At 39.9% G+C, this 27,658-nt stretch overlaps 1 protein-coding gene and 1 long non-coding RNA gene across 2 annotated transcripts in view; one reads left to right on the plus strand and one right to left on the minus strand.

The window, feature by feature from the left end:
- Positions 1–5,727: 5,727 nt before the first annotated feature.
- Positions 5,728–9,236, minus strand: LOC129853926 (uncharacterized). The gene is made up of 2 exons (XR_008759202.1): positions 9,023–9,236; positions 5,728–8,271 (listed from the first exon to the last, which is right to left on the minus strand). It is a non-coding gene; the product is annotated as an uncharacterized LOC129853926 (long non-coding RNA).
- Positions 9,237–9,515: 279 nt separating this feature from the next.
- Positions 9,516–27,658, plus strand: part of snx2 (sorting nexin 2) — a 28,867-nt gene continuing 10,724 nt past the window's right edge. Inside the window, exons 1-7 of the mRNA XM_055920451.1 lie at positions 9,516–9,713; positions 11,922–12,036; positions 20,343–20,497; positions 20,778–20,844; positions 22,453–22,496; positions 23,697–23,838; positions 24,048–24,126. Of these exons, the coding sequence (XP_055776426.1) occupies positions 9,606–9,713; positions 11,922–12,036; positions 20,343–20,497; positions 20,778–20,844; positions 22,453–22,496; positions 23,697–23,838; positions 24,048–24,126 (710 nt within the window). The 5' untranslated portion in view covers positions 9,516–9,605. The remainder of the gene's footprint in view (positions 9,714–11,921; positions 12,037–20,342; positions 20,498–20,777; positions 20,845–22,452; positions 22,497–23,696; positions 23,839–24,047; positions 24,127–27,658) is intronic.

The following is a 27,658-nucleotide window of genomic DNA, read 5'->3' on the forward strand; positions in this document are numbered from 1 at the left end:
ATGTCTTGTGTGGAGTGGTTCATAAAACAAAAATACATTACATACAAATAATCAGAACAGGAAATAAAGGAGTCCATTAAATTGAGCCCATTCAATAATTTCTTAGCAAGTGTAGTTAAAGATGACTACTCTACACGTTCAGGAGCCTGACAGAGGTTGGCAAAAAAATAGATGCAACACATTGGGTCTATGCTGTTTTTCAAAACCAATTCAACCAATAGATAGGGTGTATCAAAGTGTATGTCATTGGTTCATTCTATTGAGATAGATCATTGAGACTGATGGGTTTAAATAAGATCATAAATGTTTCATGGGGTGACACTTAAGACAATCTTTCAATATGGTTTGTTCAGACATCAAAATGTATGTTAAAAACAAGAATAATGTCAGCTTGTTGTTATAGCCACTATACATGTTGTGGCTTCATGCTATCAGAAACACATTACTGTAACGTTTTACATAACAATAGTTTGGTATTTTGCAGGAAATCAACCTATATTTATTACATGTAAGTATCCCAAAGGAATCTAATGGATCTTCACTAATTGTAGTTTTTAATCTTAGTCCACAATATGAAACATTTTCCATAGGTACACAATTAGCCAAATAATAATTCACAGATGGGAGTAGTGTCAATTGAATACATTCATAAAATGCATCGGTTTGGGAATCGGTTGAGAGACATTTTCATTTTATACCACAGGAGCAGATCGCAGTTCATGTTCCAAAAAACAAGCAATTTTTGGGTGAAGTTAAACTGACAAATTAGACCTCATTTATTGGACAACAGTTTGAGTCAATATCCCAGGGAGCCATTCCACACCTTTGAAGACCCAGGGAGTTTAATTGGGTGATGGTGTGAGAGGAAACGTTTAAGCATGGGGCGCCAGGCCTAGTGTGCAACATGAAAATGGAGGAGACAAGCACTTGATTTGACAAGGGGAGTCATATATAGATTTTTGTGTCCATTGTTTTGGCTTATTTGTGTGTGCTTTACTCAGTCAATCAAATATAATTGACACCACTGGGCTCTGTTGTTTCTGGGATGACAGCAGTAAATGCCAGTGGAAAAAAACGCTAGGAGGAAACTTCTCCCTGTGAAGGATGGGAAAAGGTTTCTGCCTGGCCTGTGACAATCTTTCACCCGTCAACAGTATTAATTGATGTAATGGCAGAGATGATGGATACTAATAAATGCAACCTTTGAAAAAAGGTAATTGTATTGCTCACATGCATGCTGGTTGAACCTGGGACAATGATACAATGATACATCACAAAAATCCCACACATTCTTTTGTTTATGGCATAGGAACTTAACACATTTTGGTATGTTTTGTACATACACAAGCAAACACATATTTGCATGTAAAAAGGTTGTAAAAAATAATGAAGGTATCCAGTATTCACTCGTTGTTGTATTGCATGGAGTTTGTTATCTTTATAGATTTGCTCACAATAAGATATTTGCAACTTAATACTGTATATGGTTAGTCATTGTTGCATTATATTAAGATAGCAAATGGCCATTTATTCATTCAGAGAAATGCTTGGTATCCAGTAGGATAGACTGTTCCTTCCACAGTGTACCAGAAGAGGGAAGCATTGCTGTTCAAGTTGCACCACATGCAAAAAGACAAAATTACAGCAGCATTCATTCTCTTAGTACTGTTTTACATCTTGTAACTCACAAACCAAAGCCATTTTGTTTATCTCAACATTTAATTGCTGATATTATTTACCTGTGCTGTCAAAAGCTGTCATCTTTATCCAGCAATGAACAGGTAGTCTTTAAAAGCAATTTTATTTTGAATTAAAGAAGTTTTGAGAATGAAAAATTAGGGGGAAACTGAAAGTCCAGGGATTTTCAATCAGGCTCCAAATGTCTTAGGTCACATGGACTAATTGTCTGTTGGTATATTGAGGTCATTAAGGAAGGGTTATCCACAAAGAAAATTAGTTAGGTCTTGTCTCTGTGCCGTATTAAACATATACCCGGTATATTGCTATAGTATGTTTAAAGTAATACTCCACTCAAAACATTTTTTTTGTATTTTGTTCACTGTTAATGCAATACTCCCAAAAATGTGCATTCCAGCAGTCAAGTTTTCAATATAGAGCATGTTCATAACAGAGCAAAAACTCTTATGATGATGCAAACTCATAAAAAAACTCCTAATTTATCATTTATGTATGCTAAAAACATTAAGTGATTGGTAATAACGTAATAATTATAACTGTTTTAATATACATAACCAGAGAGGAGAAAACATAATTTGTAAATAAAAATATATATTTTTCATATTCATGGGAGAAAGAATAATGGCTATTTGGTTTTTAAGCGAGTGCTATTTTGGAATTAGAAAGCAGCACCATTCACACTCCGTATTTGGACTGGAATGCTTGAGTTTTTAAGTTATTCCTGATGGACCCCTTATAAACATACCACACATTACATAGTGTATATTTGACTTATGTGGGCATGAGACTGGTATGCATCAAATGTGTTTTAGAAATATACTGAAAAACAGAGGTCATCTGGCAGATGTATATTACAACTACTATTTAACTGTCTGAAAATACCTCATGAGCACATCATGAAATTGTAATGTCAACTTTTTGATTTGCATTAGTGAGGAGGAAGTAGATAATAGAGAATGATATCTTTCCCTGTGTTACAGCATTAATAATGATGCTTGTTTGTAGAGCACCTTGTAAATCATAACAACATGAAGTCTGTCAACACAGCCACTAGAGACAGGCAGCTCATTGTTAATCCCTAGTCCCCGGAGATGGCTCCAGACCAAACATGGGACTGTCCCAAATGGCACCCTAGGCTATTCCCTATATAGTGCACTACTTTAGACTAGAGCTCTATGGGTCCTGGTCAAAATGAGTGCACTACACAGGGAATAGGGTGCCATGTGGGACACATCCCATAATAGTGAAACACTCCATTTAACATCTCAAAGGGGCAATCCAGAATTTGAAAAACAACAAAGCGGGGACCTCACCCCTTGATTTGGTAAACAGCTGTGCTGAAGAAATGTAACCACTCTCAAATTTTTAAACAGAGCTATTGAAGCAAGGACTAACCATCCATGAGATGGAAATTATAGTTTTAGCCAGGTTTTAAGTTTGTTTACAATCTCATTGCCTACAAATGATGAGGTAAAATAATCTTATATTTTAGGTTCTGATGGCGTACAACAGTTGAACTGAGCTCATGAGGCGTTTATAAATTATATTCTTCAAGAATCAATGGCTATATAGCATTAATTTATGCGTCCAAAAATGTATCTACCAATCCCAGATTGCTCCTTTAATAACAGTCACGCATAAGAGGAGAAGAGGGCAAATAATGGTCACCCAACAAATTAAAGATTGAAATTTGAAAATAGCATCAGTAGAAGATCATGATAAACAAATGGGTTTTTATTGCAGTTGACATATTTTGGAAGTTGCAACATATGCTACCCATTTTCCCTTTGGAAGAGAGAGAGGAAAACATTTTATGTATGTACAGTATAGTGTTGCAGCAAGGTATGAAGTCAAGTATGTGTTGAAATATGTGTGTAGTGGGTATCTCTTGAATTATGTAATGATAATCTCTCATGGACATATCTACGTAAACATAACTGGTACCGGTAGAATATGTCGGGAAGGACTGGGATGCATGGGATAACGAGCAGCAGTAGTTCCGGTGTTTGGATTTTTCAGCACTGGTTATTTGGACAAATTACGGTTTTGCACGTGTTAGCATCTTTCGAATTTCGGAAGCGGATGGGACATTCGGCCCGTAACAAAGAGATAAGGTGGAGCTCTTTGTTCTGGTTCCACTCCTTGTTCTATCATTTCTTATCTTAACATGTATGGACCCGTAACTTAATCGAGCAGCTGACCAATTTCGGAGACTTAAGGGTTAACCGAGATTACCGTAATGACAACAATAGATTGGATTTATTTGGTGTATTTCCGTGTTTAGCACTTTACTTTGTAATAGGGAATTTACCTCATCCACCACCAATGGTGCTCATACCTGGTTGATACCACTGTGCACAGCTGCCATTGGAAAGAATAGAGAAAACAATAACTGCTGTCATATTCAGAGAGATTGTCAAATTATTCCTTATAGATGGTACCTATGTCTGTCAGTCCACTGAGTGTCCATACAGAGTGGTGTTCTTGTACTGCTAGAAATTACCCGTGACCTGCTGTCAGGCTGCTTGCCTGCCTGAGAACTCCTTCTCAAACAAGTAGCTGACAGGTATTCTGGAAACAATACAACTCAATCTTAAAAAATATATTTCCCAAAAAGTTCTGTAGCTGTTTTTATCTCAATGTCCTTTCTTACTCTAATACTTTCCCATTCCCATTGTAAAAAATAAAACGTTTTTCAGCAAAAGTCTATTTCTCAAGCAAGAATTTTGCTAGGACTGTCTGGGAGTGGTCTGAGTGAGGGGCCTAATTGGAGGGGCCAAAATGGGAGGGATATGTAACCTGAAAACAAGCTGTTATTGGCAGAGGTTTTGAATTTTATTTGTTATTGTTCTATGACCTTATACTGCCTGGGGATGTCACCCAGCAAGCCAAAACTCCACCCATGCCAAACCTACAGGATTAGAAGGTCCTGTGTAAATTATATTTTCAACCAGCAACTATCAGGAAATATCACTGATCACATTTTTCACACATTTAGTGTTAGTTATATGATACAAATCACAGGAAAAACAAACTTGATTGCACTGGGCCTTTAAAGAGTACTTCTGTAATCTATCCTGTTCTGTCTGTCTGACTTTGTGTTGCAAGCCACGTTATTCACCCAAATGCTTTTCTATGTTGTCATTTCATGGAAGCAGTTCCAGTTAGAATGACAACTCTTCCCGCTGACTCAATCTGCAGTGTGTACAGATTCCTCACATTACCACTTCCTGAAAGACACACATTTCTTGAAATGTATAATGTAAAAGTTATGAAAGAACAAAGCATGACTAATTGTATACTTTCTGGGCTGGTTTCCCAGACACTGATTAAGACTAGTCCTGGAATGCACTTTCAATGAAGATTCTCCATAGAAAGTTATTTTTATTCCAGGACTATAGGCTTAATCTGGGTCTGGGACATCGGCCCCAGTAGTTTTACAAATGCTATCCTTTGTAGTGGACTTCAAGTACAGTGCAGCCAAGAGGTCCTGCAATACTGAGTTTTAAAAAAAATTATCATGCTTACGAACAGAAAGAGAAAGCTTACTCCATTACTGGGCATCCTTTACCATAACCAGGAGTTATATTGACGGAGGAAAGGTGACGGTTCCACCACCTTATATTTCTGAAAACTATTATGAAAGAGTTATTTGCTGCCTAAAGCCTACCAGTGTTTCCCAAATGGATCAGTCAGGAGCCAGCCAGCCAATTCCTCTTGGGTCCTCCCGGTTTGGATGTGGCAAGAAATATGGTTAGAGAACCACTGACCTAGTCCCACTTTGACCTCCTATATACCGTTACCAAAGTTGATTGTGAAAAGTGTGCCTTGGTTTATGAATAGAAATTATTCAATTTCTAGGACATAGGGTAATCTATAGCCTGGTCCCAGATATGTTTGGGCTCCATGACAAGGAGTTGACATTATTGCACGAACAGATCTGGGACCAGACTAGGTAATCTAGTGTTAAAGAATAGTGATGAGTTCTTATTAAACAGAAGGAAAAATGTCTGCAAGTGCACCCAATGATCCAAGAAGAACCCTCTTTATTCTAACATCCAGTCATTATTCAACTTCTTTATCATGCCCTGGATGTATTATTTTCCTATTAGATTCTAGCCTAATATTTCCAGGGCTGCACTTTTCATTGCTTATGTCACACTGTGCTTCACTTCACTCCAATGCCATAGTCGGGTGGGCCCAGCATACATTTATTGGAATGCAATGGCTCCTTTAACCTATTCCATTGATTGGTGAGTGTCTCCCATTAAAGCTCAGAAGTGTGTCCACAGAGAAAGGAATAAGAAGTCCCTCAATGCCGGCCTGCCTCCCTGCCAGGCCCTCGGCCCTGCCCTCAGGGGAGTGGCGGCTTCACCAGTGCTTCATTTAGGCCTGTGTTCTCTTAGCCACCTTATTTGCTGTAAATAGCAGCTCATTATAACGGGGCAGACAAGTGCACTGTCGTTACAGCTCGATGCCTGCGTTCAGCCCGCCTGTGATTCTGGACTGGGGGGTCTAGGGGGTTGAGGGTGCAGGGAGTGGGGGATGGTGTCCCGTGGGGCCCTATCTTGGGCTCTCAAACTGGCAGGGTTCAATGCGAGAGTTTAGTTTGAGGATTTAAAACATGTCACCCCATCCTGTTGCATCCCAGCAAATGACTTTTACAGCTGTCATTTAGTTAGAGGAGACAGATGTGGTCGCAGTTTTCTTAAGTCACCCATAGTCCTGTGCGATGCAATTCATTCAACACAGTTTTATACTTCTTTAGCTAATAGCATAGTGACCCTATTTAGTGACATCAATAAAAAAAATCTCTCCATCTCCCTTTGTATCCTGTTGGAACATGTCTCCCATGCTGCTGATGTGATATGTGACACAATGGATTAGACAAGGTAATGGAAACCCATGTATGTTTCTAAGCATTCTCTGTAAAGTTACGTCAAGATGTCTTCACCAATACAGTGTCTGAAGAGATATTCCAACTTTTTACACAGAGTAGCCTTGCTAGTATCTTCTACAAGTAATCCTATGCCTATTTATATCATAAGTGGCAAAACCTTTAAAATATATAGCACAAACTAGCATAGAGGTAGGTGTACAGTAATGTGTATAAACTGTGATCAAACATCTACAGCAAGTCTTTGTATCTGGGTATAACTTCCCTTATTCATCGATAAGCCATTTCTGTGTAAAAAGTGGTCAATGTAAAATGTATTTACATTGCAATTATAATATTACAGTATAGGTACACATAATAATTACAGTGCAGGTATACTGTAGGCCTATTTACATTGTTACTGTACACATAGTAGATCTGCAGGCCTATTAAAAGCCCTTTTTCCATAGGCAAGGTTCCGAAGAGTCCTCTTAGATGAAAATTGTGCAAAGTTACTTTTGTTAAAATTATTGCGGAAATTAAATAGGTCAATCTTTTAAATTGCTCTCTTGCTAGTGATACTGGAAATACATAAATATCCCGTGAGCAGTGATGGGTAAGCTACTCTGAAAATATACACTGAACAAAAATATAAAAACGCAACATGTAAAGTGTTGGTCCCATGTTTCAAAAGCTCCTTGAAATGTTCCATACGCACAAAAAGCGTATTTCTGAGGCCCATTGTGAGGCCCATTTTTTTTAAGTATATGTGACTAACAGATGCATTCATTTTTCTTCACCTTTAACTACGTAGGCAAGTCAGTTATGAACAAATTCTTATTTACAATGACGGCCGACACCAGCCAAACCCTCCCCTAACCTGGATGACGCTGCGCCTCCCTATGGTACTCCCGTTCAAGGCCAGTTGTGAAACAGCCCGGGATCAAAGGGTCTGTAGTGACAGGGTCTGTAGTGACACTGAGATGCGGTGCCTTAGACCGCTGCGCCACTCGGGAGACCCTAGAATGTATTACCAGTCATGTGAAATCCAGAGATTAGGGCCTAATTTATTTACTTCAATTGACTGATTTCTTCATATGAACTTTAACTCAGTAAAATCAATGAAATTGTTGCATGTTGTGTTTATATTTTTGTTCAGTATAGTTTACCAAGCTATCTATCAAATGTATTTATAAAGCCCTTTTTTACATCAGCCAATGTCACAAAGTGCTATATAGAAACCCAGCCTAAAACCCCAAACAATGCAGATGTAGAAGCACAGTGACTAGGAAAAACTCCCTAGAAAGGCAGGAACCTAGGAAGAAACCTAGAGAGGAACCAGGCTCCGAGGGGTGGCCAGTCCTCTTCTGGCTGTGCCGGGTGGAGATTATAACAGTACATGGCCAAGATGTTCAAACATTCATAGATGACCAGCAGGGTCAAATAATAATAATCACAGTGGTTGTGAGTAAATGTCAGTTGGCTTTTCATAGCCGATCATTCAGAGTTAGAGACAGCAGGTGCGGTAGAGAGAAAGTCGAAAACAGCATGTTCGGGACAAGGTAGCATGTCTGGTGAACAGGTCAGGGTTCCATAGCCGCAGGCAGAACAGTTGAAACTGGAGCAGCAGCACAACCAGGTGGACTGGAGTCATCAGGCCAGGTAGTCCTGAGGCATGGTCCTAGGGTTCAGGTCCTCTGAGAGAAGAGAAAGAGAGAATTACAAGCTACCAATTACTTTACACTGGAAGAAATTTAGCTACACTAAAGCTACCCTTAAAGTGACAGTTCAGGATGTATCTACTTCCCCAGAGTTAGATGAACTCAGATACCATGTTTATGTCTCTACATCCAGTAATAAGAAAGTTAGAAGTAGTTTTGTGAGCCAATGCTAACTAGCGTAAGCACAATGACTGGAATTCTGTTATCTACTAGCATGCTAGCAATTGCTATAGAATTTCAGTAATTGCGCTAAAGCTAGTTAACTTCATTCAAACTGCAGGCAGTGACATAGACATGGTATCCAAGCATTCATCTGACTGAAGTACATACATAAAGGGCTTCATTGCCAAAATCCAAACGTATAATTTTAAGAAAAATATTGTTTACTTAACCAAAGTTACTTTGAAAAAACAAACTACTTCCTGAAAAACTCATATGTAAATCTTAAATGTTATAGACTACAAAATGCAAGAACATATCACTTTGGGGTCATATGTTAACAATGTATTAAACACTAAAACAATGTGTCAAGTGAGAATTAGACAGGTCTAATGCCGAAATAGAAAGGAAATGACTGCCTATTTAATCCATATTCTCTTGCCTTTTAACAAAATAACAAATGTGTAATACCTACACTACTACATGGCAAAACAATTTATTAACTACTGAAACCAGATTTGAATTGTTAAACTACTGCAAAATGTAGTTAAATTACTAGTTGAATTACATGTACTGTTAATTCACTTCACCCAAACACTGCCCTTGGTCATCGTCCTTTTCGTCATCAGCATTAACTAAATGAGTTACTGCGACCAGAGCAAAATATGATCTCCATGAAAGCGCCAGCTGTCACGAGACTAAATCAAAGATGATCAATTATATTGACAAGATAGCCAAGTGACCGCTCTAACAATGAACATACATGTCCTCAATTAAAGACAGGCGAGATCAGGGGGGACTATTCTAGCCAATGAGAGGGCATATACGCGTGTGAACAACAGGTAAAACTGTCGTGGTCGTTTTTCTCAAAGTTGTCGTAATGCCACGTACATATCCTTATATCAGTATAACAGTCTTCTGTTACAAACTTCAATTCGATCAAATAAGCCTCACGTAATTCGACACTAACTCGTGCACCTACATACAAAAAGGGCATAGTTTATGCGGACAGATTTTGGGCAGAGTAAAGGCTCTCGCTTCGCCTCTTCCTCTCTGACCAAACTGTTCCTGTGAGTCACATGACAGCTAGCGAACCTCCTGACTCCTTTCTGTCGATTGTTTTCTTACTCGGATATTATTGCTAAAGGAAGATGGCTGCGGAGATGGAACCGCCACCACTGGGAGATGCAGGACAGACTGACTTCAGGGAAATAGAAGATGGAGAAGGCTTTTTTGTCAGTACTGTCACTACAATAGAGGTAAGAGTGATCCGAGGCCGAGGATTGAAAGCAACTAGGGGCTTGATGCTCATTGATACAGTACTAGACAAGTAAGTCAGGCGACCTTCCGTTGTTGTGAGCTAGATGCTGTTAGGCTTATGACACGGTTGTGCTTCGGGCGTTAGTTTCTTTAAATGAAAATCATGCAACAAAGTAGCCACTACAGTTTATTATAATCATGAATGATAATTTGTAGCCAGCTCACTATCCTGATGATGGCCAATAACGCAAACTGGGAGGGGGTTTGTTCTTGAGATTCAGCCCTGCGTCAGTAAAACGCAGAACGTCTGTGCTGTTTACTGGTTTCCGGGTTTTCAATAGATCAGGGGATAATCACAGGTGGGGCACAATTTGAATTTCATATTATTTGTTTAAAATGGGATAAACCAACAATGGGACACTAATTGGAGTTCTACGAACATTAGCTTGGTTTTTAGCTGAATTTGTTGCTGTGCAATTTACATTTGACATTTTAGTTATTTAACAGATGGTCTTATGCTCTTAGTTGTAAAATGCTAAAAGCCTAATATTCTACAAACGATTAGAAATATCTCTTTGGAATATCACCAATTATGGGAGAGTGTACTAGCCCAATCCTAGAAATTGACTCCCTCTCTGAAATGTAGACTATAATCTCTCCATTCCTGTTGTGTCAGTCATACATTTCCCTTGTGAGCTGTGAATTTACAGGTGTAAGTCAGGTGTGTGTTTATTGCATAGATGGTCCTAGGAAATTTCCAATAAACAAATGACAAATGATGAGCATACACGTTAACTAAGTGGACCTCTTTCTGCACTTTTAAGTGGAGTGGACTAAGGTTAAGAGTCGTCTCCATTGACCGCTGCCTCATCCCCCCCACTATTATATATATTTTTATTAATAACATTCTGTCATCATATCTTTTCTACTATCAAGGAAGTGGTAGGTTTTTGCCCCAACTTAGTTTGGTAACTTTTACTTTTCAAAAGCTAAAAATGTTGATTGAATGTGAAGTCTGAAGGCCCAACAGATAAAGCACTTACAGCGTCATTGTGCAACATGATCTGGATGTGTGCAGCAAAAGTTCAACATTCACCTTTTGCTACCCTTTCCGTCAAGCCATCTACGCATAACATTTGATGCATACGTTTGATTAATCTAACCTATGCACTACACAGAATGCACCGCAACTGCCTCTGCAACGCAATGCTACAAGGCAAACGCAGCGTTCCTTTGGAAATTAATGTACTTCTGGTGTACCAAAACGCAATGACACTGTAGGTGGGATCGAGGCCTCATTAACATGTTACACCTACAGCGTCATTCCGTGAATGTCGGAACTTTTGCTGCACACATCCAGATCATGCTGCATACCATTTTGCGCAATGACGCTGTAAGTGTGATCGAGGCATACGGCTTTGCTGCTGCTGTTTTTTTTGCCTGTGGTGGACTTTGTTTGCTGCTGAGTTCAAAATCAAACATTGATGCCAAGGAGAGTTTCCTGGTTTCTCTTATCCTGTGCTGAGTAGTAGGTGGAGGAAACCTCCCATTATCAGTCCCACTTCCTCTCCTTAGCTCAGCTTTTATTTACGTACACTCTAAAGTGTTCTTGAATTGTGACGGTGTCTCGTGTGTGCATCTTTTACCTTCAGTTTTGTACACCAACTGAAAATAACATTTTTGGTTATTGAGAATATTTCACAGCGGTTTAAATGGCACAATGATTCTCTATATTATGCATGGCTTTTATTTATTATTTTTTTTATCACAAACTGAAATTAGGCAAACTATTAGAATTTTAGCAACAAGGAAATTGAGTGTTTTCTGCATATTGCACCTTTAAGTTCATTTTTTACTGCCCATTATGATTCCTCCTTTTTACAGTATGGCTGCTCATATCCTATTTCATTGGAAGCTGACATGTGTTTTTTGTCTTACTTTCCAATAAAATAATGTTGTCATCTGAGGACATGTGATGATGCAACAGTTTCAGTTTTTTTCTACTTAGTTCCTGTAGGCCCATATGCTAGTTTGTTTCCAACATGTCGCATAATAGGTCTATACTGAAATTCATTGGTTTTTAAGTTAACATTGGTTTAACCTTTTATCTAGGCCTATGTTCCCCTAATACAATTAGTCTTAACTGATCAGATTTCTTTTGGTCTTTGGGCTTCTGTTATTTTTATTATGTTTGTGCTTTTCTGCAGTCTCCAGAACCCTCATCTCCAGATCCACCCAGCATGCCTGCAGAAGGCATCAGCACAAATGGACCTAAGCAAGAAGACATTTCATTGGATGATGACCCAGAGGATCTGTTTGCAGGTATTCCCATCACCTCTGATTAAATGCCTCTCCTCACTTAACTATTATTTAAGGGATAGTTAACCTAAATTACAAAATGTCCTACTGGTTTCCTTACCCTTTAAGCCAGGGGTAGGCAACCCTGTTCCTGGAGTGCCGCATGATTTTGTTCCAGCTAGGCACCACACCTAACCAACTGAGCTAATTGAGCAGTTCAGTGATTGCCTAAATTCAACACACCTGGTCTTCAAAAACATGAAGTGCCTGCGGCACTCCAGGACCAGGGTTTCCTACCCCTGCTGTAAGCGGTCTATAGAAGATAAGACGCCAATCTATTCTTTTTGGTTTTGTTTACCTGGCCACTGTCTTAAAATGCTAACTTTTTTTGTATTTATGGCGCAAAACCAATCCAAGTGGATATCCCATAGGGGTCATTCCATTTGATTTTAAATCACTTTCTGACCGCAGCCCTTTTGATTTGAATGAAACTTTTTATACATATTTGTCCATATTATAAATGCAAATAGCTATGCACAAGGACTACTTTTAACAATTTACACAGAACATTTACAAAAAGTTGTATGCTGCAAAGCATGGTAACAGAATGATGGCACCAACAGCACAAACTGTCATTCTGTTACCAAGCTTTGCATCTGCACTGTTCCTCAAGTGTTTTTGTTACATTTTCTGTGTAAGTTGTTAAAAGTAGTCTTTGTGCATAGTTGTATGATTTTAGCATTTTTATATCAATGGATTTTGGTTGGCATACATTTTAAAGTTTAAAAAAAATTGTCTCAGCAAAATTACGGTTCCATGGAATTGCCGTTAATCTACCAACCAATCATCTCCCAACCAATCATCTCCCACAACACCTTCCCCCTAACCTTCATCTGTGCCTCAGTCGTGTGATTCGCTAAAAGTGACATACTTTACTCAGTAGGTCACTCCCACTAAGGCCAACTTTGAATCTTTCCCAGGCTTGTTTGCCCTATGCACAATAGCCTGTGGACAAGGTTATGTTTTGTTGGATAAATGTACTAAAATTAGAATAAAATCAAACTTTCAAATGGTAGAACAAAGATGGTTGGAGGTCCACACATCAGAGAATGTTGACTTAAATGGGAATATCAGCTATTTTAAATTATACTGTCAATCTTCCATAGGAACCTATTGAAATATAGATAATAGAATAAACATTCCTATTTAAGTTACATTTCAATGATGTACCACCTACATTGCAGTGGTCTGAGGTAGGGCTGTGGCGTTCGTGACATTTTCTCAGCTGGTGATTGTCATGCAAATAACTGCCAGTCTCAAGGTAATTGGCCGTTAATTAACATAAACACATTTAGCGTCTCCTGGCTTCCACGCATAGCCTACAAGCCTCTGATGCAGGCCTTTGGAACATATACATTTGAAAAAGTCCAATTAATCCTCTAATATAGCCTACACCATCTCAATAAAGCCATTATTTATTTTAGACAGGTCCAAAGAATTATGATATGAAGAAAATGTATTCTATTTCAGAAGAACAGAATAGCATACTCTGAGTTGTCCTTATGTTAGGCCCTGATCTGGCTATCATATGGCTGTAGGCTATGCTAGTTCATTTAGCAGACAAGATTTGCTTAGAATTCCATGGTGTTATTTTATAGTATGAAGAATACAATTAAACATAGCTGAATAAAACATGAGTAGGCTCTCTATTAGCAAAAGCACTAGGCTATGTCAATCTACTGTCCCCCATAGTACAAAAGTTGACCTATTCTGTGCGATAAGAAAAATATTTCCAACATAGTCTGGAACAGTTGTGGGATACGATAGATCCCAAATGAATACAACCACTAGCATCAAGAAACCTGTTTTAAGCAATGAGGCTGATGCAACAGATGAGAACGTTGAGCATAAAATGTTGATAAACTGTTAGGCTATTTGTTTACATAAGCGCAGCAATGTGCACACAGCAGTAAGCACTTATGTTCCATTAGCAGGAAAACACCATTCTCAAAAGTGACCACAAATGAGATTATGCATGTAATGCTTTTATTATAAAGGTGCATTTTTTATGTTGAAAATTATCTTTCCCAAACTTGAAACTCACGCGCTGTGTATGAATGCCAGTTAGGCTCTACACCCATTGTAAAGTGAATGAATGTGCTTCATTTTAAGAAGTAATTTGGCCACTTTAGTTGTGATTACAAACCTTAGCAAGTTTGGTAGGTTACCAATGACAATCAGCAGCATCAGAGCTTGGAGAAACATAATTACCGTGACTAAACGGTAATGTTGAATTTGCCTGCCATGACTCGTGACTGCCGGTGTGGCAGTAATACGGTCACTGTAACAGCCCTAGTCTGAAGTAAGGCTGGGCGATATATCGAATTCATTTTATTAATTCAAATTTGTTTTTGCGCAATACTCCAAATGTCTGTATTGCAGAATCAATTTTTTTTGTATTTAATGTTTTTAAGAGAGTTTATGTCCGCTTGTTCTCATGTTGTCTTTTTGGTCTCGTTCGCTCCTTCTGTGCTGTGCACCTTCCCATTTACACCAGAGATCTCTATATAATGACGAGATGCTCATGTCTGCGCCCTAACAATGGGGGTCGTTGTGAGAGAGAGCTTTCCATTTTGTGCAGATATGGGGTATACATTTTTAAATAAATTGTAAATATAGTTTATTTATTTATTCTCTTATCGTGATGGAACAGTCTCCAACCCTATACCCTAGACACCCACCAGAGCAACCCATACACTAAGGAGTAGTGCTTATCTGTTTTATGTGCCTGAAATGTTATTATTATTTATTTTTTTACCTTTATTTTTGGTCCCATTTGAGACCAAGGCCTCTTTTTCAAGGGATCCCTGAATGAACACAATTTATAAAATGTACATCATTCAAACATACAGTGTAATAAAAGCATACAGTACTACAAGCAATTTAAGGTCTTTTTCACACAGGTTTGAGCTATAGTTCAAATCAGAATTTGACTATTTGTTTTTACATTTGTATTTTTCTTCATTTGGTCTGGTTGGTTTCACATTGCCAAATGTCAAACGAACAAAATTCCTAAGCAAAACCATGTGTCCATGCAAGTCATTTGTTTAATGGACAAAAATACTCAAGTTAAATCCATTTATGATTATCATGAAGCATCACTTGTCTTCCAACAACATGCAGGAGTAAATGGTTCAATAGCTGCTCTAACTGCGACGTGAATAGGACTATAGCCTATATCAGTAGCCTGTATCCCCGGTATATCCCCTGTCGCCTCTAATCTGCATCGGATGCGTTTATAAATGTGCTGGTACTTACAGAATATTTCAGAGATCTAAGGTAATAAAGAAGTTATAATGCTGCACAACCAATAATAATGCGCAACTCTGGTTCTTTTCCTGTGTTTGGTCCGGTCTACGTTTGGGCCGAGACCACCCTTTTTGAACAAACCACAGTGCGTCGTTTAGTGCGCTCCCAAGTGCAGATGGTGTTCACACCAGTCTAAACGAAACAAACTAAGGATGTGTGAAAGCCCCCTAAGAAACAAACACATTCCTCAACAATGAGGTCCTCCATTAACAACCTTAACTTTACTAGAGGCACCAGAGCATCAAGGTGCAGAGAGCTCTGCAGATCATTCCATACACGGATTGCAAAAAACTGAATGCAGATTTACCTAATTCTGTAATAATCAACGGGACCTCAAGAGTTAGCCATCCCTGTGATCAGATCTGGTGACTCGTACAGTATGTCTGTAATTGTCCGCCACGATGACTAGATCTGTCTCCGTTCGTTCGTACGTACATTAATCACACAAGATATCTCAGACACCGCTGGCCTGATTTTGACTAAACTTGGGTGAATGATGCGTCTTGCAAAACAGGACTGGCATTTACACTGATTGGCCCAAGGGGGGTGCTATAGTAATCAACTGAATTTTGAACAAGCATATCTCCTGTCCTGTTAGAGCTACAGTCATGAAAAGTGGTACGAATATGCAGCAGTGTCCTACAAGGACCTATAAGCTCCGCCCATTAGAATTTCAGCAAATTAGACTTTGTCCCCCACCAAACTTTGAACAAACATTTCTCCTGCCCATGTTTGAGCTACAGTCATGTAATTTTGTACATACACTATATATACAAACGAATGTGGACACCCCTTCAAATGAGTGGATTCGGCTATTTCAGCACACCCATTGCTGTTAGGTGTATAAAATCACACAGAAGTCTGTCCATAATAAAGTGCTACTCTGCATTCTTAACACTATCAGGCCCTAGTTTTGTCGCACCTGTTCAGAAAATTACAATTGGCTCAGAACAGGGCGGCACGGCTGGCCTTTACATGTTTTTTATTTTAACTTTTATTAAACTATGGAAGTCGGTTAATAACATTCTTATTTACAATGACGGCCTAACCCGGACGACACTGGTCAATTGTGCGCCGCCCTATGGGACTCGAAATCATGGCCGGTTGTGATGCAGCCTGGAATTGAACCAGGGTCTGTAGTGATGCTTCTGGCAATGAGATGCAGTGCCTTAGACTGCTGCGCCACTCGCTGTACACAGAGAGTTAACATTAATGATATGCTTGTCAATCTCTCATGGCTCAAAGTGGAGGAGAGATTGACTTCATCACTACTTGTTTTTTTAAAAAGTGTTGACAAGCTGAATGCACCGAGCTGTCTGTTTTAAACTACTAGCACACTGCTCGGACACCCATGCATATCCCACAAGACATGCCACCAGAGGTCTCTTCACAATCCCCAAGTCCAGAATGGACAATGGGAGGTGCATATTACTACTCAGAGCCATGACTCATGGAACTCTATTCCACATCCGGTAACTGATGCGAGCAGTAGCATCAGATTTAAAAAAAAAACAGATAAAAATACACCTTATGGAACAGCGGGGACTGTGAAGAGAGACACACAGGTACAGACACTCATGCACATTGGTGCTAGCACATGCACTCTCCACACACGTACATTGTAATATTGTTGTGTGGTGGTATTATACATTTTGCTTTGTAGATATGTGGTGGTGTAACAATGTTATTTGATGTACTGTTTTATCTTTTGTTTTATGTGTAATGTCAGTGCCTTAATGTGTTTTGACCAAGAAAAGTAGCTGCTGCCTTGGCCACAGCTAATGGGGATCTCTAATAAATACAGTTTCCTGTTTCAGCATGAGAATGCCCCCGTGCACAATGCGAGGTCCATAGAAAATTGGTTGTCGAGATCAGCGTGGAAGAACTTGACTGGCCGGCACAGAGCCCTGACCTCAACCCCTTCGAACACCTTTGGGATGAATTGCAACGCTGGCTGCTAGCCAGGCCTAATCACCCAACATCAGTGCCCGACCTCACTAATGGTCTTGTGGCTGAAGCAAGTGTCCGCAGCAATGTTCCAACATCTAGTGGAAAGCCTTGCCAGAAAGTTGAAGCATGTTATAGCAGTGAAGGGGGGACCAGCTCCATATTAATTCCCATGATTTTGGAATGAGATGTTCTACAGGTGTACACATTTTTTTGGTCATAGTCTATATGCAGCCCCTCATGAACAACACGTTTCCCATAAGGCCCTACAAGCTCTGCCCATTAGATTTTCCGCACATTATACTTTTTGTGAGGTGGGGGTAGATTTTATTTTATGAAATGTTTCTCTTCCTTCTGATATGATTTGATGACACTACACCAGAAAACGCCTGGTGTTTTGTCATGAAACTTAGCACAATGATGGAAAGTCTCTCCAAGCGTATGCATATGTTATATTTTTTTGCAGAGAGACCAATATTGTTTACATAAACAGTAAAAGTACAGGACCTAAAATCTACCCCTGTGGGATACCTTTCATAATATCAAATGACACCCATCCTGTATTCAAGTGTATGCTGTGTCACAAATACCTCGGATTATGTAAAATAGGGTTGAAGTTACAACATATGCGATAAGTCATATTTTTTTGTTTGTCTTTTTAGATAATTGACGTAAAAGGATAAAATAATTCTATTTGTATATTTTTAAAAACCTATATTTAAAAAAACTGTAATGGATGGTCATGGTAAGTTATGCAAAATGGGTCAAACTTGAGCTCCTCTATCTCCTAAATGTTTTGGCATTCAGGTCCAAAAAGTCTCTTTCTACCATGGGCAAATGGGTACAGTTGAACTTGGAAGTTTACATACCCTTAGGTTGGAGTCATTAAAACTCGTTTTTTAACCACTCCACACATTTCTTGTTAACAAACTATAGTTTTGGCAAGTCGGTTAGGACATCTACTTTGTGCATGACACAAGTAATTTTTCTAACAATTGTTTACAGACAGATTATTTCACTTATAATTCACTGCATTACATTTCCAGTGGGTCAGAAGTTTACATACACTATGTTGACTGTGCCTTTAAAAAGCTTGGACAATTCCAGAAAATGATGTCATGGCTTTAGAAGCTTCTGATAGGCTAATTGGCATAATTTGAGTCAATTGGAGGTGTACCTGTGGATGTATTTCAAGGCCTACCTTCAACCTCAGTGCCTCTTTGCTTGACATCATGGGGAAATCTAAATAAATCAGCCAAGACCTCAGAAAAAAAATTGTAGACCTCCATAAGTCTGGTTCATCCTTGGGAGTAATTGCCAAACACCTGAAGGTACCATCTTTACAAACAATAGTACGCTATTATAAAAACCATAGGACCACGCAGCCATTATACTGCTCAGGAAGGAGATTTGTTCTGTTTCCTAGAGATGAATGTACTTTGGTGCGAAAAGTGCAAATCAATCCCAGAACAACAGCAAAGGACCTTGTGAAGATGCTGGAGGAAACGGGTACAAAAGTATCTATATCCACAGTAAAACAAGTCCTATATCGACATAACCTGAAAGGTTTGGAAGCAAGGAAGAAGCCACTGCTCCAAAACCGCCATAAAAAAGCCAGACTACAGTTTGTAACTGCACATGGGGACAAAGATTGTACTTTTTGGAGAAATGTTCTCTGGTCTGATGAAACAAAAATATAACTGTTTGGCCATAATGACCATTGTTATGTTTGGAGGAAAAAGGGGTAGGCTTGCAAGCCGAAGAAGACCATCCCAACCATGAAGCACAGAGGTGGCAGCATCATGTTGTGGGGGTGCTTTGCTGCAGGAGGGACTGGTGCACTTCACAAAATAGATGGCATCATGAGAAAATACAATTATGTGTATATATTGATGCAACATCTCAAGACATCAGTCAGTATGTTAAAGCTTGGTCGCAAATGGGTCTTCGAATTGGACAATGACCACAAGCATGCTTCCAAAGTTGTGGCAAAATGGCTTAAGGACAACAAGTCAAGGTATTGGAGTTGCCATCACAAAGCCCTGACCTCAATTCCATAAAAAATGTGTGGGCAGAGCTGAAAAAGCATGTGCGAGGGAGGCCTACAAAACTGACTCAGTTACACCAGCTCTGTCAGGAGGAATCGGCCAAAATTCGCCCAACTTATTGTGGGAAGCTTGTGGAAGGCTACCCAAAACGTTTGACCCAAGTTAAACAATTTAAAGGCAATGCTACCAAATACTAATTGAGTGTATGTAAACTTCTGACCCACTAGGAATGTGATGAAAGAAATAAAAGCTGAAATAAATAATTCTCTCTACTATTATTCTGACATTTCACATTCTTAAAATAAAGTGGTGATCCTAACTGACCTAAGACGGGGAATTTTTACAAGGAGTAAATGTCAGGAATTGTGAAAAACTGAGTTTAAATGTATTTGGCTAAGGTGTATGTAAACCTCCGACTTCAACTGTAGTATATTAAATATACATTATAGGAAGAATTTTACTGTCAGTTTGTGAAAAAGCACTACACGCGGTGCAATCAAGTTTTGGAGTAATTAAATGGATTAAAGGATTAAATGTCAGGAATTGTGAAAACTGAGTTTAAATGTATTTGGCTAAGGTGTATGTAAACTTCTGACTTCAACTGTCCATTAAGTTTTTTTCAAATAAAAAGTTGTGTGGTCAAGAAGTGATTGGTGTCAAATGGAATATAACAATTTTTCACATTTCATGTCCAAATCATACCAAAGTGTAAAATTCATTGTTTAGCTCAAAGTTATTGTAAGATGTTTTGTCCTTGAAACAAGATAAATGCAAATTATAACTATCCCTTTTAAAAAGAAACCGTTTAACTCTGAAGCGTTTGTATTACGCTCTTCGAAGGTAAAACCGTAGCAGTACATGAATACCATAATTCTCCAAGTGTTTCCCTTTCTGTTTGGAGTCATCACTTGTATTGTGTTTCTCAGTGTAATGTTTTGTTTGTTTTATTCTTTGTCTGTATTTCAGAAGCAACAGAGGAGGTTTCTCTGGATAGTCCAGAGAGGGAGCCCATCCTGTCAGACGGTCCATCTCCGGCCATCACCCCCGTCACCCCCACAGCTATGCTCACCCCCAGGATGGGCCTGGGCACCGCCGAGATGTTTGAGAGAGCCCTGGATGAGGTAAGTAGTTGGGTTAAGTTGGCCCTAGACGCTGATCTTGGGCCAGTTTTGGGTTTTCCCAAATAATGGTGAAGGTTAGTATTGGGGGAGGAGATGCTGATCCTAGATCTGTACCTTGGGGAAACTTCACCATGGAGCATTCTCATAACACAAAGGTCAAGGGGGACTTTTTATACCACCAATGTTAGCCTCCAAAGCATTGGTAGTATAAAAGGTTCACTGCAAGGAGAGGTTGAGAGTGCGACTTTCATTTTATTTTTCTGACTTTGTTTCCTTGTAGATTGAAGAGGACGATAGTGATGACACCTTTGACATGCATATAGCAGTGTCCGATCCAGAAAAAGTTGGTAAGTTTAATACCGTGTTAATGTATTCATATATTAAAGGGATACTGTGGGATTTTGGCAAAGAAGCCCTTAATCTATTTCCCCAGAGTCAGATGAACTCATGGATACCATTGTTATGTCTCTGTGTTCCATATGAAGGAAGTAAGAGGTGGTTTTGTGAGCCAATCCTAACTAGCGTTAGCGCAATGACTGGGTGAAAAAATGCAAAAAATGTTTTGTTGTTAATGAAAAATAAAACACTAACTTCATTAGATAAGTATTCACTCCCCTGAGTCAATATATGTTATTAACACTTTTGGCAGCGATTACAGCTGTTATTCCTTTTTGGTAAGTCTCTGAGAGTGTTTGCATACCTGTATTGTGCAATATTTGCCCATTTATTATTTTCTTAACTCTTCAAGCTCTGTCAAGTTGGTTGTTCATAAACATTAATTTTCAAGTCTTGCCAAATATTTCCAAGTACATTTAAGTCAAACTGTAACAAGGCTACTCAGGAACATGAACTCTCTTCTTGGTAAGCATCTGCAGTATAGATTTTAGGTTATTGTCCTGCTGAAAGGAATGAATGAATTTGTCTCCCAGTGTCTGGTGGAAAGCAGACTGAACCAGGTTTCCCCCGGTCCTTGCCGATGAAAAGCATTTCCACAACATGATGCAGCAACTACTATGCTTGGAAATATAGAGAGTGGTACTCAATGATGTGTTGTTGTATTTTCCCAGAATACAACATTTAGGACATTTAGTGCCTTGTTGCAAACAGAGTGCATGTTTTGGAGTATTTTTTTCTCTACAGGCTTCCTTTTCACTCTGTCATTTAGGTTAGTATTGTGAAGTAACTACGATGTTGTTGATCCATCCTCAGTTTTCTCCCATCACAGCCATTAAACACCGTAACTGTTTTAAAATCACTATTGGTCTCCCTGAGCGGTTTCCTTCCTCTGTGGCAACTATGTTAGAAGGGACGCCTGTGTCTTTATAGTGACTGGGTGCATTGATGACCATGTAAAGCCAAATTAATACATTTACCATGCTCAAAGGGATATTCCTTGTCTGCTTTTTCTATTTTTACCCTTCTGCCAATCGGTGCCCTTCTTTGCGGGGCATTGGAAAAGCTCCCTCTTCTTTGTGATTGAATCTGTTCTTGAAATACACTACTCAATTGAGGGACCTTACAGATAATTGTAAGTGTGGGGTACAGAGAGGGGGTAGTCATAAATAAATAATGTTAACCCCTATTGCACACCGAGTGAGTCAATGCAACTTTGTGACTTAAGCAAATTTTGACTCCTGTGTTTATTTAGGCTTGCCATAACAAAGGGGGTGAAGACATTATAATTATTATTAATTTATATAATTTTCTTTTCATGTTGACATTAATGCAGCATTTTGTGTAGATCAGTGAGGGGGGAAATAACAATTAAATCCACATCAATCCCATTTTGTAACTCAACAAAATTTGAAAAAATACAAGGGGGTCAATACTTATGATATACATTGTATTATCCTCTCAAATAGAAAATTAGCGACAATGCTGTTGTATCGAGGAGGGAATAGTTAAACCAATGTCGTGACTTTGGTTTACGCTAATATTTATGTTTCTTCATTAAGGGGATGGAATGAATGCTTACATGGGATACAAAGTAACTACAAAGGTAAGGAAAATATCTTCATATTCTACTTTTTTTTTAAGCACTTTGAACAAGTTCAGAGTAGGGTTGCAAAATTCTGGTAACTTTCCCCAAAACGTTACCAGGGAAAGTTACCGTTGAAGTTGATATTAAGATTATACACATGTATTGCACATTCTTATCCACACTTTAAGTGGGGTATACTGTATGTTAGATCAGAAGGCAACAAATAGATTGACAGTGTTAATAGGCATGGTTTTAGTGCCCATATTTGATATCGCTGTAGTTATTATTTGTAAACTGTATCATGAGGTGACTCAAGACAACAAAGTGATTCCATTTTTCTTTAGTACCTGTACAATAAGTATATTTGTGTTAAGTTTTTATTATTAATGAATGGGTGGATTCTTTTAAATATGTTTTTGGACAGATTTTGCTCATTAATCTATATGGTCCGAATAATGGTGATCCACGCTTTGATAATAAAATAAAAAAACGTTTTTTATTTGTATAAATGCAAAAATGTCTAAACCTGTTTTGCTTTGTCATTATAGTGTATTGTGTGTGTGTGTGTGTGTGTGTGTGTGTGTGTGTGTTGAAAAAAACAATTGAATCCATTTTAGAATAAGGCTGTAACGTGACAAAAGTGACTGGGTCTGAATACTTTCCGAATGCACTGTACATAATAAGTTGTATTATTTGTGATAAGTTTAAAAAGAAAAATGACGGCCTCCCGGGTGGCGCAGTGGTCTAGGGCACTGCATCGCAGTGCTAACTCTGGGTTCGCAGCCGGCCGCGACCGGGAGGTCCGTGGGGCGACGCACAATTGGCCTAGCGTCGTCCGGGTTAGGGAGGGTTTGGCCGGTAGGGATATCCTTGTCTCATCGCGCACTAGCGACTCCTGTGGCGGGCCGGGCGCAGTGCGCGCTAACCAGGTCGCCAGGTACACGGTGTTTCCTCCGTCACATTGGTGCGGCTGGCTTCCGGGTTGGATGCGCGCTGTGTTAAGAAGCAGTGCGGCTTGGTTGGGTTGTGTTTCGGAGGACGCATGGCTTTCGACCTTCGTCTCTCACGAGCCCGTACGGGAGTTGTAGCGATGAGACAAGATAGTAACTACTAACAATTGGATACCACGAAATTGGGGAGAAAAGGGGGTAATTTTTTTATTTTTTATTTAAGTTTTCCACTCTTGCCTTGTCATCGTCTTCTTCCTCCTTCTTCTAGACCTCTATGACCATTTTCAGCAAGAATGAAACCACTGTAAGGAGGAGGTTTAGTGACTTTCTAGGCTTGCACAGCAAACTAGCCTCCAAGTACCTGCATATAGGATACATAGTCCCTCCCGCTCCAGAGAAAAGCATTGTGGGTGAGTGAAATCTGCATGGATGTGAATTGAATTGAATACGGTATTATTGTTGTTGCATCAGCTAGTTTAGTCATGTCTTGTGGTAGCAAAACAGCGGAGCTGATATTTCCTACAGTAGTGTGTAAAGAGGGCAGTCATTTTGCCTGGGCAACGTTGTTCATCTACAGGAATGACTGTGTGTAAACATTTGTTTATGTCTTCATCTGCAGGAATGACTAAGGTCAAAGTTGGGAAAGAGGATTTGTCTTCTGCAGAATTTGTCGAGAAGAGAAGATCAGCCTTAGAAAGGTATCTATGAACATACAAGAAACCCTTCTCAAAATCAGTAGTTTTTCCGAACTTCAGAACTACTGCAAACATGTAACCATTACATCAAATCATTATTCTGCTGTTTCATTTGTTTTGGCGATCGTTACAACATACATCCACGCCCGTCCTCCAACAGAGAATGATCCTCGCCACGCCGCTCATTTAATGCCCTACTTGTCAGACGAGACAGCTCTCATGTCTTACACAAAACGTTTACGTGAAAAGCCCCTTCAGTCTAAAGAGCATTCTTGTTCTGGTCTTTTGTGGCTTGAAAGGTTAACCTAGAAATATTAGGTAAATAATTATCACAGCGCTCCAGGGATTCGAGGCTGTCAACACACGAATGGGGGGGTGGGGTGTGGGGGTGGGGATGGTGCTTTCCTCCCGAGCTTCACACCGTATTCTCTGGACAGAGCTGTCCAACATTTTCGGTGTTCAGCCCGAGGATGACTACTGCTGCCCCATCCCTGGTTTTAGCCCATTCTGATGAATCGAATAAAAATTTACGTTAAGTGAGGCCCTGACATTTCTCTGCCCTTTTTATCATCTGCCCATTGACTGACATGAAGGTCAGCGTTTACAAGTGGACAGGGTGTCAGATTTATACACCTCACTGTTAAAGAACTGAATCCTGATGGCCAAAACAATTAATTTTAATTGTAAAATAAGTTATTTTAATATATATCCATTAAAATAACTTAGCCAAAACAATTAATTTGAAGTATCAGGATTTAGGTTCTTTAACAGTGAGGTGTATAAAGCTGACACCCTGCCCACTTGTAAACGCTGACCTTCACGTCAGTCAATGGGCGGATGATATATACAGTTGAAGTCGGAAGTTTACATACACTTAGGTTGGAGTCATTAAAACTCGTTTTCAACCACTCCACAAATTTCTTGTTAACAAACTATAGTTTTGGCAAGTCGGTTAGGACATCTACTTTGTGCATGACACAATACATTTTTTCAACAATTGTTTACAGACAGATTATTTCACTTATAATTCACTGCATCACAATTCCAGTGGGTCAGAAGTTTACATACACTATGTTGACTGTGCCTTTAAACAGCTTGGAAAATTCCAGAAAATGTCATCATGGCTTTAGAAGCTTCTGATAGGCTAATTGACATAATTTGAGTCAATTGGAGGTGTACCTGTGGATGTATTTCAAGGCCTACCTTCAAACTCAGTGCCTCTTTGCTTGACATCATGGGAAAATCAACAGAAATCAGCCAAGACCTCAGAAAAAAAAAGTCTGGTTCATCTTTGGGAGCAATTTCCAAATGCCTGAAGGTACCACGTTCATCTGTACAAACAATAGTATGCTATTATAAACACCATGGGACCAGCCATTATACCGTTCAGGAAGGAGACACGTTCTGTTTCCTAGAGATGAACGTACTTTGGTGCGAAAAGTGCAAATCAATCCTAGAACAGCAGCAAAGGACCTTGTGAAGATGCTGGAGGAAACGGGTACAAAAGTATCTACACTGCTCAAAAAAATAAAGGGAACACTAAAATAACACATCCTAGATCTGAATGAATGAAATATTCTTATTAAATACTTTTTTCTTTACATAGTTGAATGTGCTGACAACAAAATCACACAAAAATGATCAATGGAAATCAAATTTATCAACCCATGGAGGTCTGGATTTGGAGTCACACTCATAATTAAAGTGGAAAACCACACTACAGGCTGATCCAACTTTGATGTAATGTCCTTAAAACAAGTCAAAATGAGGCTCAGTAGTGTGTGTGGCCTCCACGTGCCTGTATGACCTCCCTACAACGCCTGGGCATGCTCCTGATGAGGTGGTGGATGGTCTCCTGAGGGATCTCCTCCCAGACCTGGACTAAAGCATCCGCCAACTCCTGGACAGTCTGTGGTGCAACGTGGCGTTGGTGAATGGAGCGAGACATGATGTCCCAGATGTGCTCAATTGGATTCAAGTCTGGGGAACGGGCGGGCCAGTCCATAGCATCAATGCCTTCCTCTTGCAGGAACTGCTGACACACTCCAGCCACATGAGGTCTAGCATTGTCTTGCATTAGGAGGAACCCAGGGCCAACCGCACCAGCATATGGTCTCACAAGGGGTCTGAGGATCTCATCTCGGTACCTAATGGCAGTCAGGCTACCTCTGGCGAGCACATGGAGGGCTGTGCGGCCCCCCAAAGAAATGCCACCCCACACCATGACTGACCCACCGCCAAACCGGTCATGCTGGAGGATGTTGCAGGCAGCAGAACGTTCTCCACGGCGTCTCCAGACTCTGCCACGTCTGTCACATGTCCGTGTGAACCTGCTTTCATCTGTCCAGAGCACAGGGCGCCAGTGGCGAATTTGCCAATCTTGGTGTTCTCTGGCAAATGCCAAACGTCCTGCACGGTGTTGGGCTGTACGCACAACCCCCACCTGTGGACGTCGGGCCCTCATACCACCCTCATGGAGTCTGTTTCTGACCGTTTGAGCAGACACATGCACATTTGTGGCCTGCTGGAGGTCATTTTGCAGGGCTCTGGCAGTGCTCCTCCTTGCACAAAGGCGGTCCTGCTGCTGGGTTGTTGCCCTCCTACGGCCTCCTCCACGTCTCCTGATGTACTGGCCTGTCTCCTGGTAGCGCCTCCATGCTCTGGACACTACGCTGACAGACACAGCAAACCTTCTTGCCACAGCTCGCATTGATGTGCCATCCTGGATGAGCTGCACTACCTGAGCCACTTGTGTGGGTTGTAGACTCCGTCTCATGCTACCACTAGAGTGAAAGCACCGCCAGCATTCAAAAGTGACCAAAACATCAGCCAGGAAGCATAGGAACTGAGAAGTGGTCTGTGGTCACCACCTGCAGAACCACTCCTTTATTGGGGGTGTCTTGCTAATTGCCTATAATTTCCACCTGTTGTCTATTCCATTTGCACAACAGCATGTGACATTTATTGTCAATCAGTGTTGCTTCCTAAGTGGACAGTTTGATTTCACAGAAGTGTGATTGACTTGGAGTTACATTGTGTTGTTTAAGTGTTCCCTTTATTTTTTTGAGCAGTGTATATCCACAGTAAAACAAGTCCTATATCGACATAACCTGAAAGGCCACTCAGCAAGGAAGAAGCCACTGCTCCAAAACCGCCATAAAAAATCCAGACTACAGTTTGTAACTGCACATGGGGACAAAGATTGTACTTTTTGGAGAAATGTTTTCTGGTCTGATGAAACAAAAATAGAACTGTTTGGCCATAATGACCATTGTTATGTTTGGAGGAAAAAGGGAGAGAACACCATCCCAACCATGAAGCACGGGGGTGGCAGCATCATGTTGTGGGGGTGCTTTGCTGCAGGAGGGACTGCTGCACTTCATAAAATAGATGGCGTCATGATGGAGGAAAATTATGTGGGTATATTGAAGCAACATCTCAAGACATCAGTCAGGAAGTTAAAGCTTGGTCGTGAATGGGTCTTCCAAATAGACAATGACCCCAAGCATACTTCAAAAGTTGTGGCAAAATGGAC

The sequence above is a fragment of the Salvelinus fontinalis genome, chromosome 4, assembly GCF_029448725.1.
Source record: "Salvelinus fontinalis isolate EN_2023a chromosome 4, ASM2944872v1, whole genome shotgun sequence".
Classification (NCBI taxonomy): domain Eukaryota; kingdom Metazoa; phylum Chordata; class Actinopteri; order Salmoniformes; family Salmonidae; genus Salvelinus; species Salvelinus fontinalis.